General features: G+C 42.3%; 1 protein-coding gene across 1 annotated transcript in view; it reads left to right on the top strand.

The window, feature by feature from the left end:
- PLAAT3 (phospholipase A and acyltransferase 3) overlaps positions 1 to 14,602 on the top strand; it is a 39,813-nt gene extending 25,211 nt beyond the window's left edge. The window contains exon 5 of the mRNA XM_032153156.2: positions 14,361 to 14,602. Within this exon, the coding sequence (XP_032009047.1) occupies positions 14,361 to 14,462 (102 nt within the window). The 3' untranslated portion in view covers positions 14,463 to 14,602. The remainder of the gene's footprint in view (positions 1 to 14,360) is intronic.
- Positions 14,603 to 19,477: the final 4,875 nt, after the last annotated feature.

The raw sequence follows: 19,477 nt of genomic DNA, 5'->3' as shown, positions 1-19,477 counted from the left end.
CAGCCCTAAAGGCAGGTTTTAGGACCCACTACCTTACAGATTGGGAAACTGAGCTTAAGTAACTTGTCTACAGCGATTCATTTCATCAAAAAAATCTTTGTTGAGTCTCCAGACCTGGTACCTGTCTTCTCTTGTGCAGATAATTAGCAGAGTTGGGATTTGAAGACCAGGTCTGTGTGGCATAGCCCAGTCATGCTTATAAACAACGCTGTCTTCAGCCTGGCTGAACCCTAAGGGTGAATCTGGGAGACCCTAGGGGATGCAGTTTTGTTCATTTACTTGATTTTTTTTTTTTTTTTTTTTTGAGACGGAGTCTTTCTCTATTCCCCAGGCTGGAATGCAGTGGCGCGATCTCGGCTCACTGCAAGCTCCGCCTCCCGGGTTCACGCCATTCTCCTGCCTCAGCCTCCCGAGTAGCTGGGACTACAGGCGCCCACCAACACGCCCGGCTAATTTTTTGTATTTTTAGTAGAGATGGGGTTTCACCATGTTAGCCAGGATGGTCTCGATCTCCTGACCTCGTGATCCGCTCGCCTCGGCCTCCCAAAGTGCTGGGATTACAGGCTTGAGCCACCGCACTTGGCCTACTTGATTTTATTTTTGTCTTTCCTCTCCTTTCACTCTCTTTTTCTCCTCCCATTTTCTTGTACTTCTTCCCCCTCCCTTTCAGCCACTTCCATCTTTTTTTTTTTTTTTTTTTTGCATAGGTGAAAACAACATTGGGAAGGTTCTTACATGGCTGTTGATGCAAAAGAATACATATTTTTTTCAATGAATGATTAGGTTAAGATCCATCAGGCTGTTCACTTTTGTTATTATTATTTTTGAGATCCAATTTCTTCTTCCCTGGTCAGTGTGGTGGTTAAGAGCCTGGGCTCCTGGAGTCAGGCCAACGTGGGCTGGACCTGGTCTCTGCCTTTTGCCCACCGTCTGACCTCAGGAGAGTTAGTCCAGCTCCCTACGCTTTGGTAAAGTACGAATGATAATACTCATCTTGGAGGATTATCATGTGAATTAAATAAGAGCATGTTTATTCTTAGCACACTGAATACATTGTAGTAGTAAAAATAGTCATAATTATCCTCATTTTTTTTTTTTTTTTTGCTTGACTCATCCAGTGCCAGGTCCACTGGCCTCTGTGGGCCATAGCGACTTGAATGGGAAGACATTGACTAACACCACCTATAGGAATCACTCTTACTCTCTTCACACTGCTGATAACCAGCTGTGCTTACTACACCGATCCTCATGTTTGTTAGGCAGTTCCTATACCTGTCTACAGTGGGATATTTGTTACCTTTGAATGGGTATCCTCTTATTTTTTTCTTCAATCAGTTGGTTATTAATGTTCAACAACTATTTATATATGAATGTTAAAGGTGATCAACTTAGAAATTGAGTAGGTGGTACACAGCTAACTAGGTAAAGAAAGGGCAGTATTGCCAATGTTTGTGAAGATTGTAGTCTGTTGGTCATGTTCTGGCTTCAGCTTCCCCGAGAGTTGATAAGAGCTTTCTGCTGGGGAATCAGTGGGCAGGGCCATGAGAAAAACTTTGTTAGTGCCTGAATATTGTCAGGTTAAAAAGGTGATGTGGTGAAAGCAGGAGACCAGGGGATGTTGGCACTTACCACATCTATCTCTTGGGGATAACAGCCTTCAAAACATTTGTCTCTTGTTTTTCTTTTCTTAAAACAATTTTATTTTAGGCCGGGCACAGCATTAATACATCAGGGAACTAAAAGGAATTTCTAGGATGCTAGTAAAGAGAGATACCAAGATGACAGCCACGCCTCATCAAGTGTGACTCAAGAGACAAATGTGGCTGGGCACAGTGGCTTATGCCTGTAATCCCAGCACTTTGGGAGGCTGAGGCAGGCGGACCACTTGCGGTCAGGAGTTCGAGACCAGCCTGGCCAACATGGTGAAACCCTATCTCTACTAAAAATACAAAAATTAGTTGGGCATGGTGGTGGGCATCTGTAATCTCAGCTACTCAGGAGGCTGAGGCAAGAGAATCACTTGAACCCGGGAGGCAGAGGTTGCAGTGAGCCAAGATCACATCACTGCACTCCAGCCTAGGCGACAGAGTGAGACCCAGTCTCAAAAAAAAATTTTTTTTATTTTATTGTTTTTTATTTTAATAGAGATGAAGTCTCACTATGTTGCCAAGGCTTGTCTTGAACTCCTGAGCTCAAATGATACTAATGCCTCAGCCTCCCAAAGTGCTAGGATTACAGGCATAAGCCACTGTGCCCGGCCACATTTGTCTCTTGAGTCACACTTGATGAGGCATGGCTGTCATCTTGGTATCTCTCTTTACTAGCATCCTAGAAATTTCTTTCAGTTCCCTGCTGTATTAATGGTTTTATCCTCTGTAGTTCACATCCTTCTCTTTTTTGGTTTATGCCCTTGTTTTGGTAGACTACTTCCCCTAATAGTTTACTGAGAAATGGTACATTTTAAAAAGATCCCTAGGCAGGCATGGTGCCATGCGCCTGTAATCCCAGCTACTGGTGAGGCTGAGGCACGAGAATTGCTTGGACCCAGGAGGCAGAGGTTGCAGTGAGCCAAGATCATGCCACTGTACTCCAGCCTGGGCGACAGAGTGAGACTTGGTCAAAAAAAAAAAAAAAACAAAAAAAAACAAAAAAAACCTAAGAAACAAAAAACAAACAAAAAAAGATCTTGCATGCCTGAAAATATCTTCATTTTATCCTCACATTTGATTAATCATTTGGCTGGGTATAGAATTCAAGGTTGGAAACAGTATTTTTTTTTCAGAGTTTTGAAGGCATTGGTTTATTATCACCTAGCTTTTGCTATTGCGGTAGAGAAGTCTGAAGCTGTTCTGATTTTTTATTGTTTGTATGTGATCTATTTTTTCTTTTCAGAACTGTATAGAATCTTCTCTTCATCCTCAGTGTTCTGAAATTTTATTACCTTGCACGGGTCTATTTTCATGTATAATGGCAGGTACTTGGTGACTCCTGTCAGTTTGGAAACTCACTTTCTTTAGTTCTTGGAAATTTTCCATTTTGTATTCTCTGGCACTCCTATTATTAGGCTGTCGGACCCCTAGACTGCTCTGCTGATTTTCTTATCTAATCTCTCTTGTTTTCTATTTATGTATCTTTTTATTTATTTATTAAGACAGAGTCTTGTTTTGTCACCCAAGCTAGAGCACAGTGGTGTGATGTTGGCTCACTGTAACGTCTGCCTCCTGGGTTCAAGTAATTCTTCTGCCTCAGCCTCCAGAGTGGCTGGGACTAAAGGCATGTGCCACCACACCTGGGTAATTTTTGTATTTTTATTAGAGATGTGGTTTCCCCACATTGGCCAGGCTGGTCTGGAACTCCTGACCCCAAGTGATCTGCCTGTTTCTGCCTCCCAAAGTGCTGAGATTACAGGCGTGAGCTACTGTGCCTGGCCCATTTATGTATCTTTTTAAATTTGAAAATGAACATTTATTGACAGATTTAGGTATAATAGAAGTGTTTTTTTTGAATTAGCAGTGACAATATTAGCGTAAGAAAGACAAACATGATAAAAAATTGAGTTTCATCATTGGTGATCTTGCGTCACAATCAAGGTGTTTACTTACTCATGGTAAAACTCATGCCCCTATGCAGCAATAAACTCCAAATACAGAGTACAAGACAACCTTGGGAAGCAATAAGATACTTTTTGAAATCCAGAGTTCTACATTAAGAATATTTGGTAGGTTTACAAAATATATCCTAATCATCTCATTCAGTTATTCTTTCAGCAGTTATTAATAGAATAAAGCATGGGTCTGGCCGGGTGTGGTGGCTCACGCCTGTAATCCCAGCACTTTGGGAGGCCGAGATGGGTGGATCACCTAAGGTCAGGAGTTCGAGATCACCCTGGCCAACATGGTGAAACCCTGTCTCTACTAAAAATACAAAAATTAGCTGGGTGTGATGGTGGGCACCTGTAATCCCAGCTACTCGGGAGGCTGAGGTAGGAGAATCACTTGAACTCAGGAGGCAGAGGTTGTAGAGAACTGAGATTGTGCTATTGCACAACAGAGAGAGATTCCATCTCAAAAAAAAAAAACAAAAAAAGAAGAGGTCCATAAGTTTATATAAGTAGAGAATTTTGTGTCAACACAAAATTGTTACATAATTAGCAAAATACATTGTCATTAGGAACAGATGCTATTTTTAATTTTAATTTTTTTAAAGAAAGGTTCTTCCTCTGTTGCCCAGGCTGGAGTGCAGTGGCACAACCTCAGCTCACTACTGCCTCAACCTCCCAGGCTCAAGTGATCCTCCCACCTCGGCTTCCCAAGTAGCTAGGACTAGGCCAGGTGCAGTGGCTCATGCCTGTAATCCCAGCACTTTGTGAGCCTGAGGTGGATCACTTGAGGCCAGGAGTTCGAGACCAGCCTGGGCAACATGGTGAAACCCCGTCTCTACTAAAAATACAAAAATTAGCTGGGCGTGATGGCGGGCACCTGCAGTCCCAACTACTCAGGAGGCTGCAATCTTGGCTCACTGCAACCTTCACCTCCAGGGTTCAAGAATCGCTTGAACCCTGGAGGTGGAGGTTGCAGTGAGCCAAGATTGCACCACTGTACTCCAGCCTGGGCAACAGAGCGAAACTGCTTCTCAAAACACACACACACACACACACACACACGCACACACACACACACACCCCAAGTAGCTGGGACTACGGGTGCACATCACCATGCCTGGCTGATTTTTGTGTTTTTTGTAGAGACAGGGTCTCACTTTGTTGTCTGGGCTGTTCTTAAACTCCTGGGCTCTAGCAACCCTCCTGCCTCAGCCTCCCAAAGTGCTGGAATTATAGATGTGAGCCACTGCGCCTGGCCACAAATGCTATTTAGAGTAATTAAATAAAATTCCAAATCTTGAGATAGTAAAATAACTAAGAAATGTCTTATACCATTATTCTTTGTGTAAACAATAATTTAACACTTGCAAAATGAAACAATGCAAATTGAACACATAACACTTTTCTTCCTGTGACTTTGGCCCTACCCATCTACCCATTCACTTGAAAGAGGCAAAACAATGATAACACAACAATGAAACAGCATGAACAATTCTACTTGATCCCATCACAGAAAATGAAGCCAGAATATTCTACAACAAAAACAGAGGTGCCATCTCTACTGCTTCTAAAGATTTCATCTTCCATTTCTTGGTCTAGGATAGGGGTTTCTCAGCCTCAGCACTATTGACATTATGGGCCAGATAATTCTTCATTGTCGTGTCCTGTCCTGTGCACTGTAGGATGTTTAGCAGCATCCCTGGCCTCTACACACTAGATACCAGTAGCGTCCCACCATCAGATGTAAGAACCAAAAATGTCTGTAGACAATTTCCCCCAAAGGGAAAAACTGTCTCCAGTTGAGAACTAGTGACTTAGGTAAGTAATGATCACTGACACATGCTGTGTGTCAAATTAACATAGAACTTCTGGCCGGGCACAGTGGCTCATGCCTGTAATCCCAGCACTTTGAGAGGCCGAGGCGGGCGGATCACGAGGTCAAGAGATCGAGACCATACTGGCCAACATGGTGAAACCCCGTTTCTACTAAAAATACAAAAATTAGCTGAGCGTGGTGGTGCGCACCTGTAGTCCCAGCTACTCAGGAGGCTGAGGCAGGAGAATCGCCTGAACCCGGGAGGTGGAGGTTGCAGTGAGCTGAGATTGTGCCATTGCACTCCAGGCTGGGCAGCAAGAGCAAAACTCCATCTCAAAAACAAACAAACAAAAAAGAACTTCGATGCATGCCCCATCTTGCTGGAGATGATAGATTTAGTACAAATTGGAAAATGTCCACCAGTATTTTTCTTTGTAAGCACTGTCAGTGCAGTGACTCTCCTTTTCATTTAACTCATGAGGATATTTTTGTTTGTTTAGGAATCTGATCAGTCTTTATGTTTATTTGTGCTGAGCTCGTTGAAGCAGACTAGATTTTCCTTCAAAAGAATGTTTATGGCCGGGCGTGGTGGCTCATGCCTGTAATCCCAACACTTTGGGAGGCCGAGGCAGGTGGATCACAGGGTCAGGAGAGTGAGACCATCTTGGCTAACTTGGTGAAACCCCGTCTCTACTAAAACTACAAAACAAAATTAGCTGGGCATGGTGGCCTGTAGTCCCAGCTACTTGGGAGGCTGAGGCAGGAGAATGGCGTGAACCCAGGAGGTGGAGCTTGCAGTGAGCCGAGATTGTGCCACTGCACTCCAGCCTGGGTGACAGAGCAAGACTCTGTCTCAAAAAAAAAAAAAAAAAAAAAAAATTATGATTAATCAAATTTCCTGAGAAGAAAGGGAAACAATGAATTTAAACTAAAATGTAATTTGTGGTTTACATGCCTAAGAATATTCTAAAAAAAAGATTCTCCTACTTTCCACCTACCTAAAAATATTTAGGTTTCAAAAAAGATATATTTTAGTAGGGTTTTGTAAAGAAACTTTCATACTGAATAGTACTTAAAAAAAAAAGCAACCGGAAGCTGTACTCACAATGAAGTCTAGTCTGAGTGAGAGAAAATATTAAGGTAAATAGAAATGGAAGATGTGTCTGGTGGCAATACATATATTACATAAATCTGGATAAATTGTGGGGTATTATTTTGAAATTACTGTAAATGAAACCAAATTTCTATACAAATATTTTATTTCTTTTTAAATGATTTATTTATTTTTTTGTATACTTGATCACTGTTGGAAAATATACAACTATTTCATAACCATTCTTATATTGTAACCTCTAACAGTCTAAATTTGATTGCTTTCAGAATAACACTACTCTCTCCACTTCTTCTTTAATCCACCTATAACATTGTTGAAAGTGAAGGCAGCATATTAGCACTTTCTTTTTTCCAGAAATGATTCAGATTTCCCTAAATCAGGGCTTAACTCAGAAGAGCTTTGTAGTATAAATGTCTAAATGTCTGTAGTCTGGTAGAATTTGTTTGCCCACTTAAAAAAAAACAGTCTTCTTAATATTTCTAATGAGAGACAGCTTTTCTCTTTCACAATATCCTGATTTAAGACCTGTGACACACACCAGGTAGTCCATTTTCATGATCAGAAATCCTGTAATAACAACACAGCAGCTGGACTGGACCTTTCAGTCTTGCAACATGAAAATGATCAATGGCATCTGAAGGTAGCACTGACTCCTGGAGAGAGAGTTTTTCCCATCAAGTTTGCTCTATTAGGACTAACTAGCTTCCAACAGTCTTGTGTTTAATCATACTCTTTGACTATGTACAAAGCATGGCCACAAACAATGAGGTTATTGTTGTTTTCCTTGACAAAATATCTTTTGTATGAACCAGTTGCATCAGCTTTTGTTTTCACACCATGAGGTTCTATAAAGAACTAGGACATATTGTTCCTCCTCCATTATCTGCAGACTATTTCTCCTACCCTGACACAGAGCTTAGCAAGGAAAATGCTGGATACAAGTGATTTTATGCAGGTTCCCTAGCAAGTGAACCCAACAGAATCATGGCTGCCACAAAACCATGCCTAACTGCCTTTCAGAGGAGCATTTAAAGACTTAGCAGCAGTCAAACCTCAGGTTGGTAGCTCCATCCAAACTTTGGTCATCATGAATTCTGTCTGTTAAAACTACATTTTTTTTTTTTTGAGATGGTGTCTCACTCTGTCACCCAGGCTGAAGTGCAGTGGTGCGATCTCAGCTCACTGCAACCTCCGCCTCCCGGGTTCAAGCAATTCTCCTACCTCAGCCTCCTGAGTAGCTGGGATTACAGGTGCGTGCCACCATGCCCGGCTAATTTTTCTATGTTTAGTAGAAACGAGGTTTCACCATGTTGGTCAGGCTGGTCTCGAACTCCTGACCTCATTATCTGCCTGCCTCGGCCTCTCAAAGTGCTGGGATTATAGGCATGAGCTACTGTACCTGGCCATCTGTTAAAACTTCTTTGTGACCAATGTTGAGAAGAGTTTGGAGATCTTCAGTGGTTAAAAATGTATATGTATCTTGATGCTACCACGGCTTATCTGGGCCGTAAATGTGTTTAATGTCAGGAAACACATAGCTGTGTTTAACCTCAGGAAACAGCAGTGTAATTAACACAAAGTGCCCAGAACTGATCTCTCAGCAGCCAGAACTCATGATGACAAAACTCACAGCTGAGTGTTGTGGTGAATTGTGATAGTTTCCTTTCTGTTTTGGGAGGGAAGTGGAGGGAGTTCTTTTTTCTTGATGATAATTATTACTTCCTTTCATTGCTGAGTTTTCTTTGTACCTGTTGTCAATTCTTCCCACATGATCCAATTAGCTCTCAGTACTGTTCTCCACAAGAGAAACCACATCAAGTAACCTACCAGTTCTTGTTTATTTTGCTTGGACACATCTATCCCAGAGATGGCCCTTCTTCCTTCTGTGCTGGTTGCTCCTTGGCCAATTGCATGGCTGGCATCCTCGACTCCTCTTTGCTGTCATCCTTTGAATTTCCTTTCATTCTCTTGGATTGCGTTCTCTGATTCTGTGATCTCTTAGTTTTCTGTTTCTTTGCTCTTTCTCTTATTTAGGTAGATCACATCCTCCAGAAGTTGCTTTAGGTTAGAAACACAGTACAATGGGAGAGGATAATCGTTATGGCAGTCCTCAACATGCTTGGCTCTGGAGTCACAATGCTCCAATCTGGATTGATAAGTGCATTATTTTCCTATTGCTGCTGTAACAAATTGGTACAAAGTTAGTGGCTTAAGACTCCACAATTTATTATCAACAGTTCTGTGGGCCAGAAGTCTAAAATGAGTTTCACTGGGCTAAAATCAAAGCATTGACATTCTTTTATAGCGTCTGTAGGAGAGAATCAATTTTCTTGCCTTTTCCAACTTCTAGAGGTTACTGGTATTGGGGGAACCAGCCCCCAGTATTTCAACGTAGGTTCTTTTCTATTTTCCCTAAGTATTGGCTGGTCTGAGAAATAAAGAGAAAGAATACAAAGAGAGAAATTTTTCAACTGGGCCTCGAGGGGTGCCATCACATATTGGTAGGACTATGATGACAACTCCCAGCCATAAAACCAGCAAGTTTTTATTAGGGATTTTAAAAGGGGAGAGGGTGTACGAACAGGGAGTAGGTCACAAGGATCACATGCTTCAAAGGGCTATAAAGATCACAAGGTAAAGGCAAAATTAGATTACTGATGAGGGTCTATGTCCTGCTGTGCATGCATTGTCTTGATAAACATCTTAACAGGAAACAGGGTTCAAGAGCAGACAACCAGTCTGACTAGAATTTACCAGACTGGAATTTCCCAGTCCTAGTAAGCCTGAGGGTACTACAGGAGACCAGGGCGTATTTCTGTCCTTCTCTCAACCGCATCAGACAGACACTCCCAGAGTGGCCGTCTATAGATCTACCCCTAGGAGTGCATTCCTTCCCCAGGGTTGTTCCTTGCTGGGAAAAGAATTCAGCTATATTTCTCCTACTTGCACATTCATCTATAGGCTTTCTGCAAGAAGAAAAATATGGCTCTATTCTGCCTGACCCTGCAGGCAGTCAGACCTTATGGTTATCTTTCCTTGTTCCCTGAAAATCGCTGTTATTCTGTTCTTTTTCAGAGTGTACTGATTTCATATTGTTCAAATACACATATTTCACAATAAATTTATACAATAGTGGGCCTGAGGTGACGTACATTCTCAGTTTACGAAGATAACGTGATTAAGAGATTAAAGTAAAGAAATTATAAGATTATTAATTGGGGAAGTGATAAAAGTCCATGAAATCTTCACAATTTATGTTCAGAGATTGCAGTAAAGACAGGCATAAGAAATTACGAAAATATTAATTTTGAGAACTGATAAATGTCCATGAAATCTTAACAATTTATGTTCTCCTGCTGCGGCTTCAGCTGGTCCCTCTGTTCGGGGTCCCTGACTTCTCACAACATACTGGCATTCCTTGGCTTATAGTCCCCATCTATTTTCAAAGCTAGAGCAATGGCTGGTTGAGTCTTATATTGCATCATTGTGACACTAACTCTTCTGTCTGTCTTCTACCTTTTAAGGAACTTTGTAATTACATTGGGCCCACCTGAATAATCTAGGATAATTTCCTCTTTTTTTTGTTTTTGTTTTTTTCGAGACAGAGTCTTGCTCTGTTGCCCAGATTGGAGTGCAGTGGCGCAATCTTGGCTTACTGCAAACTTTGTCTCCTGGGTTCAAGTGATTCTCCTGCCTCAGCCTCCTGAGTAGCTGGGATTACAGGCACCTGCCACCACACCTGGCTAATTTTTGTATTTTTAGTAGATATGGGGTTTCACCATGTTGGCCAGGCTGGTCTCGAACTCCTGACCTCGTGATCCACCCTCCTCGGCCTCCCAAAGTGTTGGGATTGTAGGCGTGAGCCACCGCGGCCGGCCGATAATTTCCGTATTTTAAGGTAAATTGATTAGCAGCCTTAATTCCATCTGTAAGCTTAATTCTTACTTGCCATGTAGCCTGATATATTTATAGATTCCTGAAATTAGGACATGGACACCTTTTGGGGCTTATCATTCTGCCTACCAGTTATTCTTTACACCTGGTACTAAGTTGTTATCCTGGAATCTCCCTTCACTGTCATTTGGGGAGATTCCCTTCTAGTCTCTCTAGTATTAGAAGGCCCATTTTCTCTATCTCATGTCTTCTACCTTCTCCATTTACTCCTCTATTTTGGGGGAACCATTTTCAGCAGCTTTCTGTAAGAGGATGCATGGGAGGTAAATTCTTTGAGACCCTGTATGTCTGAATTATTTGTCATTTTACCTTCTCACTCGATTTGATACTTTGTCTGGGTATAGAATTCTAGGTTGGAAATGGTTTCACTTCAGAGTTTTGGAGGCATTGCTCCATTGTCTTCTTGCTTCCAGAATTGCTTTTGAGAAATCTGAAGCCACCCTGATTCCTGATCTTATCTCCATTTCCTGTTTTTCTCCCTGCTCTAAATGTTGTAATATCTTTACCCAATGTTATAAAATTTCATAGTAATGTGCCTTTGTGTAGGTCTACTTTTGTCCATTAAGATGGGACTCAGAGCACTATTTCTTTTCTTTGTTTTTTTTTTTTGTTTGTTTCTTTTGAGACTGAGTCTTGCTCTGTTGTCCAGGCTGGAGTGCAGTGGCACCATCTCGGCTCACTGCAACCTCCGCCTTCCAGGTTCAAGCAATTTTCCTGCCTCAGTCTCCCGAGTAGCTGGGATTACAGGTGCCTGCCACCATGCCTGGCTAATTTTTTGTATTTTTAGTAGAGATGGGGTTTCACCATGTTGCCAGGCTGGTCTCGAACTCCTGAGCTCAAGCAATCTGCCTGTCTTGGCCTCCCAAAGTGCTGGGATTACAGACATGAGCCACTGCACCTTGCTGGATTGTTCTGTTTTTTTTTTTTTTTTTTCTTTCCCCCTTTGGTTTCTATTTCTTTATTTTTTTGCTATTCCTTTTGGGAGATTTCCTTGACTTAACTTTATCTTTCAACCTTTCTATTGAGTTTGTTTTTTCGACTATATTTTTATTTTCTATGAACCGTTTTTATTTTCTCAGTATTCCATTATTTTTTATAGTACCACATTCTTATTTATTGGATACAATACGCTGTCTTGTTCTCCAAAGATAATTTTTACACTTGATCTTAGCCAAAAGGCCGAGAAGCGATCTAATGATAGTTTTTAAAAGGATGTTTCCTTTTGGATGCAATATGCTGTCTTATTCGCCAATGATAATTTTTACACTTAATCTTAGCCAAAAGACTGAGAAGCAATAGTTTTTAAAAGGATGTTTTCTTTTCTAGATATGGTTTCTGTTTCTCCAGATTGCTTTTTTTTTTTTTTTTTTTGTCTCTGTCTTCAATTTTAGAGGCTTTCTTCAGATGTTTGGTATGTTGGTTGTATGCTTGTGGTTAAAAGTGCACTTGCCTGGTTGGGTGCGGTGGCTCACGCCTGTAATCCCAGCACTTTGGGAGGCCGAGGCTAGTGGATCAAGAGGTCAGCAGTTCGAGAGCAGCCTGGCCAATATGGTGAAACCCCATCTGTACTAAAATACAAAAATTAGCCAGGTGTGGTGGCAGGCGCCTGTAATCCCAGCTACTTGGGAGGCTGAGGCAGAAGAATCGCTTGAAACCAGAAGGCGGAGATTGCAGTGAGCTAAGATTGCGCCACTGCACTCTAGCCTGGGCAACAAGAGCAAACTCCATCTCAAAGACAAAAAAAAAAAAAGTGCACTTGCCAGCCATCATGTTCAGTTGAATTCAAAGAAAACTAACTCATATTACTTAGTGTAAACTAAAATAGTTAACAAATTATATCCTAAAAACAAGGTCTGTTTGTTAAATGTTGTGTGCCCTAGGTTTTTAAATTACAACATCTAAATACAATTTCTGCTCTTAAATTTGTTAAGCTAAATATGTATTGCTTCTTTTTATTTTAGAATCCTTAAAGCATTTTAAACATTTCTTTTTTTTTCCAAGAGAAATTACAAATAAGACTTCTGTCAAGTGGTACTTGTATAAAGCCATCTTTCTTATTTTATAATTTTGGTTTTTCTGTTTTATACACTTAATATACTCACTGTCTTACTATCAGGAAATTATTTTGACCAAGATTTATTATTCAACTTCATAGGTTAGGAAAGAGATGCTAATTCTTTCTACCTATGTTTTCCTTGTTACTATTCTCTTACCCTCTATATATACTGGCCTCTAATGTATACTGTAAAATCATTGTGTTGTTGACATCACTTAATTATGATTTATATAAACAGAGTACCTCACTTCATTCTTGCTGTGTTGCTGAGGGTGGAGCCCAATGGTGCAATCTTTGCTCACTGCAAATTCCACTTCCTGGGTTCAAGTGATTTTCCTGCCTCAGCCTCCTGAGTACCTGGGACTATAGGCATGTGCCACCAGGCCTGGCTAATTTTTGTATTTTTTTAGAGATGGGGTTTCGCCATGTTGGCTGGGTTTGTCTGGAACTCCTGGCCTCAAGTGATCCACCTGCCTCGGCCTCCCAAAGTGCTGGGATTACAGGCCTGAGCCACCACACCCAGCCGAGCATCTCACCTCTTTCATACTGTGCTGAACAGTTTTCAGTTTGTCAAAAAAAAGTGGGGGTTTGCTACTGGATGGAGCTCTGAGTGAGTGGGGGTGGGTGTCGGGGCAGTGGCTTGCTGAATTTGAGTTGCACTGCAGGATGATCTGGGTGGGCTGTTTGGAAATTCCCAGTATTGGTATCTTTTGTTGTTTGCATTTGGCCAGATTCCCCAGAAAAGTCTTCTGGAGTCTTGTGTGGAGGGTAAAGTTCTGGGAACAGAGAGGAGTAGGAGGTCTGGGAGTCTCACATTTAGCATGTTTACAGTCTCTCAATCCCTTGTTTGTGGTATAATACCCACATTCTCACATGTGCTTCTAGGTTTCTAGGCCCCTAAGCCTTCTGTTGTACTCTCTGCAGAGAATAAACTTTCAGACTTCTTTTGGGGGTCAGGGAGGAGGTTCAGGGACCAGCTAAAGCTCTCTCCCATTCTTTCCCACTTCCAGAGGTACCTGGGTTTAATATGTGATCCTTTTGGAGTATTCTTTTGTATAATTAGGGTTTATCCTCAGCTTTTTCCTCTGCTGCCTTAGGATTTAGTGTTTTCTGTATGCTTTTGAAATTATGCCTTAAACAAATGCCTTAGTTTACTTTTAGTTGAGTTTCAGGAGGCAGTAAAATTGGACATATATTCAATTTTTACCCGGAAATTTATTTTACTTTTGAAACACTTTTTTTCCTACTACAAACAAGTCAGATATCCTAATAATTCTAAGTATAACATCACTACTATTTATAGTTGAGTCATTTATTTAAGAACACGTGAAGAATACCTCCATCCTCCATGCCTGGCAGGACCAAGCACTGGGGATACAGTGATGAACAAGACAGTCGAGTTCCTTGCTTTTATGGAGGTCATAGGTTACTGACTACTCAATAACAATTCCTCCCTGACTCCATCTTTGCTTTTAGAGCTCCCCATTGGCCAGCCAAGATCTTGACCATCCTGGCATCAGCTCCCTGTCCTTTCCACAGCCATGCTCTGAGGATTTATATGCTTTGAATACCCACATGGTGAATCCGGTTTTCCATCTTTGGTTCCATGTAAATTTCAGGCCAGCTGGCTCCAGCCATAAATTCTTTCCCCATCCAGTCCTCTCCTCCCCTCTTCCCTACCAATGTTTGTTGACTCCTTAGTTTGGCCAGGGAGGCCAAGGGGCATGTGAGGTATCCCGAGCTGAATGTTCCTGCTGAATGTGCAGCCTGTACTCTGAATCCTGACACAGAGTCTGACCCACCCTCTTCTTTGTTGCAGGTCAGAGATGTCATCGTCGCTGCAAGCGTTGCAGGAATGGGCTTGGCAGCCATGAGCCTTATTGGAGTCATGTTCTCAAGAAACAAGCGACAAAAGCAATAACTGAAAAAGTCTGTCCTGTCAGCGATGACTTTATACATCAAGGGGGTCTTGTTTTGCTAGAGAGTTTGGGGTTTGGTTTGTGGATTTCATTGTGATTTATAATAAGGCTTATTTCCACAGAATAAAATAAAGCACAACGAGGGAGGATTTTATTCGGGGAAATGCAGCAAGAACTGCCTGGTGTGAAGTCTGTTCAGGGAACAGCCGGGCTCTCTTCCTGGTCAGGGATTTTCTTTCACTTTCTTTTTGCGTGCTGTGTTCTTTGCATTGCAGGTAGCAGAGTCCAACTCCAGTTATCTCAAGTAGAGGGCGTTTCTGGTCGTCAGAATACATGTGGGGCGGAAGGGAGACAGAAAGACGTAATACACAAGAACAGAAACCAACAGACAGCCGGGACCCTTGGCCTGGAACCAGATCTAGGATGGCCTCTGAGACTCAGCAGCTGGAGTCTGTAGATGTTCAGCCGAGTTGAAAAAAAAAAGTCCTCGGCTATAAGGAAATTTAGTATGGGTGCTTGCCAATCTTACTAAAATTTCCCGTATTTTCCTCTGCTCTACACGTCTTTCCTCTGCCTTGTTGCTTCCATCTCCTTGGCACTCCTGCTTCCTCACCGCTTCTGCTTGCCATGATCCCCAAGTCTCTGACCCACCTTCCTGTCTGCTTCTCTCCTCCCACATTGGCTCAGATTCTTTCCCCGCTGTCTGTGGGTCCACCCTCCCAGTGGTATGTCCAGGAGAGAATCTGATTGGCTCAGTTCTCCAGATAACTCAACTTTCCCATTGGCTACCTTCGGGTCAGGTGATCTCCACTAGACCTATCGCCTATGCCTGACGGTGGGTCACATGGTGCAAATGTTGCCTGAGAGCTTAGTGGGTTAGGGGTGTGGCTGGGCTCATGGCTGATGTCCCTGCTGCTGAGCCCTTACAGGTCAGGCTGGGAGAAGGTGCCATGTTGTGTGGCTGGTCATTTGAGGTCTTGCAGCTGTTGCTTGCTGGGCTTGGCAGGTGTTCAAAGTGACCATTTTTCTGTTTTTTTTTTTTTTTTTTTTTGAGACGGAGTCTTGCTCTGTCCCCCAGGCTAGAGTGCAGTGGCGCAATCTCGGCTCACTGCAAGCTCTGCCTCCCGGGTTCACGCCATTCTCCTGCCTCAGCCTCCTGAGTAGCTGGGACTACAGGCGCCCGCCAACACGCTCGGCTAATTTTTTGTATTTTTAGTAGAGACGGGGTTTCACCGTGTTAGCCAGGATGGTCTCGATCTCCTGATCTCGTGATCCGCCCGCCTCGGCCTCCCAAAGTGCTGGGATTACAGGCTTGAGCCACCGCGCCTGGCCAAAGTGACCATTTTTCTGAAGGGTTTTTTTCTGAGTATTCCTCAGATGTACTCCCCTGGGGCCGACGGTCCTTCCTTCCACAGGGTGATGCTTCCCTACTTGCTTGTGAATGTTTCCTTCATCTCCAGGTTGTCTGGGGACAATTCTGTCTTTTGGAGGCCTGGGCAGGATTTACAAAGGGCTCCATGCCAGCTCCTTCCTGCCGGGTCCACGTGGTGTAGGGTAAACACCTGCCCATTCATGTCCTAGTGTTGATAGAAGAATCATTTTCTTTCAGTACAGTTTCCTTTTTTTTTTTGTCCAAGCTCTTTAGATGTAGCACTTAATGCCAGTTCTCGAGCTCCCCAAACTTAAGGGACACAGGTCAACAAGCAGTAGGTCTTTGGAAGCTCTCTCTCTCACATGGTATAAGGTGAGGAGGACACATAGAATGTAAACCTCCAAACTAATTATGGGGGAAAAAGGAATGAGAAAAACAAACACAAGGAGGCAAAATAAAAACACCTGGTTCAATGAAAAACAACAACAAAGCAAAACAAAAAAACCCAAAACCAAACCACACAATAAATGAGAAAAAATTACATAAAGCAGATGACATGTATAGAAATAAAAAAAATAGAATGGAGGAACTAATTCCAAATATATAAGTAATCCTAAGTGGACGAAATTTGCAAAGTAAAAGGCAAACATTACACTGGATTAAAAAACAAATCCAGGGAATACAGTTTACAGCTGATACATTCAAAATATAAAAACATAGATAAAATATAAATAAAATCTGTACGGTGGTGTCTGCCTGTAATCCCAGCTAGTTGAGAGGCTGAGGCAGGAAGATCCCTTGAGTCTAGGAGTTAGAGAACAGCTTCGGCAACATAGCGAGACTGTCTCAAAAAAAAAAAATATATATACACATACACACACACACACACACACACACACGCACACACTAAGACTGAAATGGAAATGATAGACATTTTGCATGACAACTGGTCTGATGTGTTAAAAAGTTATCCAGGAGAAAAATCGGGGATATGTGAAAGCTGCCCTAGATAGAAATGTTACATGCAAAACAAGTAAATGTGAAAACTGTAAGAGCTATCTGGGATAATTGGAAAATTTTAAATAGGGACTGGATATTAAAGAATATGAAGGAATTATTTACTTTATTAAGTGTGATAATGGCATTAGGCTTATGCAAGCACATGCCCTAATTAAAAAAAAAGATGCAGATAAAGCAAATGTGGCAAAGTAATAAGTTTTTAATTGGGGCAGTGGGTAGTTATTGCACTATACTAGATTTTCTGGTACTTTCTGTGTGTTAAAAAACTTACCAAACATCTTTAATAATATCTGAAATTGCTGGGCACTGTGGCTCACGCCTGTAATCCTAGCACTTTGGGAGGTCGAGGTAGGCAGATCACCTGAGGTCGGGAGTTTGAGACCAGCCTGACCAACATCAAGAAACCCCGTCTCTACTAAAAATGCAAAATTAGCCGGGCATGATGGCGCACACCTGCAATCCCAGCTACTCGAGAGACTCAGGCAGGAGAATAGCTTGAACACGGGAGGCAGAGGTTGCAGTGAGCCAAGATCGTGCCATTGCACTCCAGCCTGGGCAACAGCAAAAGTCTGGTCTTAAAAAAAACAAAGCAAAAAAAATCTGAAATTTGAACTTGAGATTTGAAATAAGGCTTCTAAATCGACTTTAATCATATAATTGAAAAATTAGAAGGATAAAAACGATATGCTAGGTAAATACAAACTAGGAACTGGTGTACTAACTAAAAGCTGGTGTAGCTATATTGATATAAGAAAATATAGGCTTTAGGCCGGGCGTGGTGGCTCACGCCTGTAATCCCAGCCCTTTGGGAGGCCGAGGCAGGCGGATCACGAGGTCAGGAGATGAGACCATCCTGGCTAACATGGTGAAACCCCATCTCTACTAAAAATACAAAAAATTAGCCGGGCGTGTTGGCGGGCGCCTGTAGTCCCAGCTACTCGGGAGGCTGAGGCAGGAGAATGGCGTGAACCTGGGAGGCGGAGCTTGCAGTGAGCCGAGATCGCGCCACTGCACTCCAGCCTGGGCAACAGAGCGAGACTCTGTCTCAAAAAAAAAAAAAAAAAAAAAGAAAGAAAAAAAGAAAATATAGGCTTCAGAGGACAAAAAGATTCTGATAAAAGTTTTAATTCACTAGAAATATATAACTTGCTTGCATTTAATAAGTCTCAAAATAATGAAACTTTTGACTGATTGCAAAGAGGAATTCATCATCTGCTGTTTATAACAGAATACCTGAAAGTGGGTAATTAATAAGAAATGATTTGACTTCTTATAGTTCTGGAGGCTGAGAAGTCCAAGGGTAAGGGGGTGCGTCTGGTGAGGGTCTTCTTGCTGGTAGGGACTCTCTACAGAGTCTGGAGGCAGCACAGGGCATCACCTAGTGAGAAGGCGGAGTGTCCTAGCTCAGTTCTCTCTTCCTCTTTTTATAAAACCACCAGTCCCATTCCTGTGATAAACCACTGATTCATTAACTCATTAATCCACGAATGGGTTAATCCATTCATGAGGGCAGAGCCTTTATGATCCAATCACCAATTAAAGGCTCTTTTTTTCTCTTTCTGTTTCTTTCTTTCTTTTCTTCTTTCTTTTTTTGTTCTTTCTTTCTTTCTTTTCTTCCTTCGTTCTTCCTTTCTTTCTTTCCTTCCTTTCTTTCTTCCTTTCTTTTTCTTCTTTCTTTTCCCTTCCTTCCTTCCTCCCTTTCTCTTTCTTTCTTCCTCTTTCTCTTTTTCTTTCTTTCTCTTCATTCCTTCCTTCCTTCCTTCCCTTCCCCCCTCCCTTCCTTCCTCTCTCTTTCTTCCTTTCTTTCCTTCCTTTCTCTTTCTCTCTCTCTTCCTTCCTTCCCCTCCCTTCTTCTCTCCCTCCCTCCCTTCTTCCTTCCTTCCTTCCTCTCTCTCTCTCTTTCTTTCTCTCTCTCTTCCTCCCCCTCCCTCCCTCCCTTTCCTTCCTCCTCCTTTCTTTCTTTTCCTTCTTTCCTTCCTTCCTCTTTCTTTTCCTTCCTTCCTTCCTCTTTCTTTTTCTTTTCTCTTTCTTTCTTTTTCTCTCTTTTTTTCTTTTCTTCTCCCCTTCCCTCGCCTCCCCTCCCCTCCCCTCCGTCCGCTCCCCTCCCCTCCCCTCCCCTCCCCTTCCTTCTCCTCCCCTCCCCTCTCCTCTTCTCTCCTCTCCTTCCTTTCCCTTCTTCCTTTTTTTTTTTTTTTTTTTTTTGAGCTAGAGTCTCACTCTATCACCCAGGCTGGAGTGTAGTGGTGGGATCTCCACTTACTGCAACCTCTGCCTCCTGGGTTCAAGCAATTCTCTTGCCTCAGCCTCCTGAGTAGCTGGGATTATGGGCATGTGCCACCATGCTTGGCTAATTTTTCTATTTTTAGTAGAGATGGGGTTTCACCAAGTTGGCCAGGCTAATCTTGAACTCTTGACCTCAGCTGATCTGCCCGCCTCGGCCTCCCAAAGGGTTGGGATTACAGGCATGAACCGCCACACCCTGCCAAAATCCCCATCTTTCAATACTGCCACATTTGGGATTAAGTTTCAACATGAATTTTGGAGAGGACAAACACCATCATAGTGGGAGATCTAAATACACCTTTCTAAGGAACTGATGAAGGAAGGAAACATAAAAGTCTATAA

This window comes from Hylobates moloch, unplaced genomic scaffold (assembly GCF_009828535.3).
Source record: "Hylobates moloch isolate HMO894 unplaced genomic scaffold, HMol_V3 SCAFFOLD_5, whole genome shotgun sequence".
Classification (NCBI taxonomy): Eukaryota; Metazoa; Chordata; class Mammalia; order Primates; family Hylobatidae; genus Hylobates; species Hylobates moloch.
This window is presented reverse-complemented; position numbering and strand designations above follow the sequence as displayed.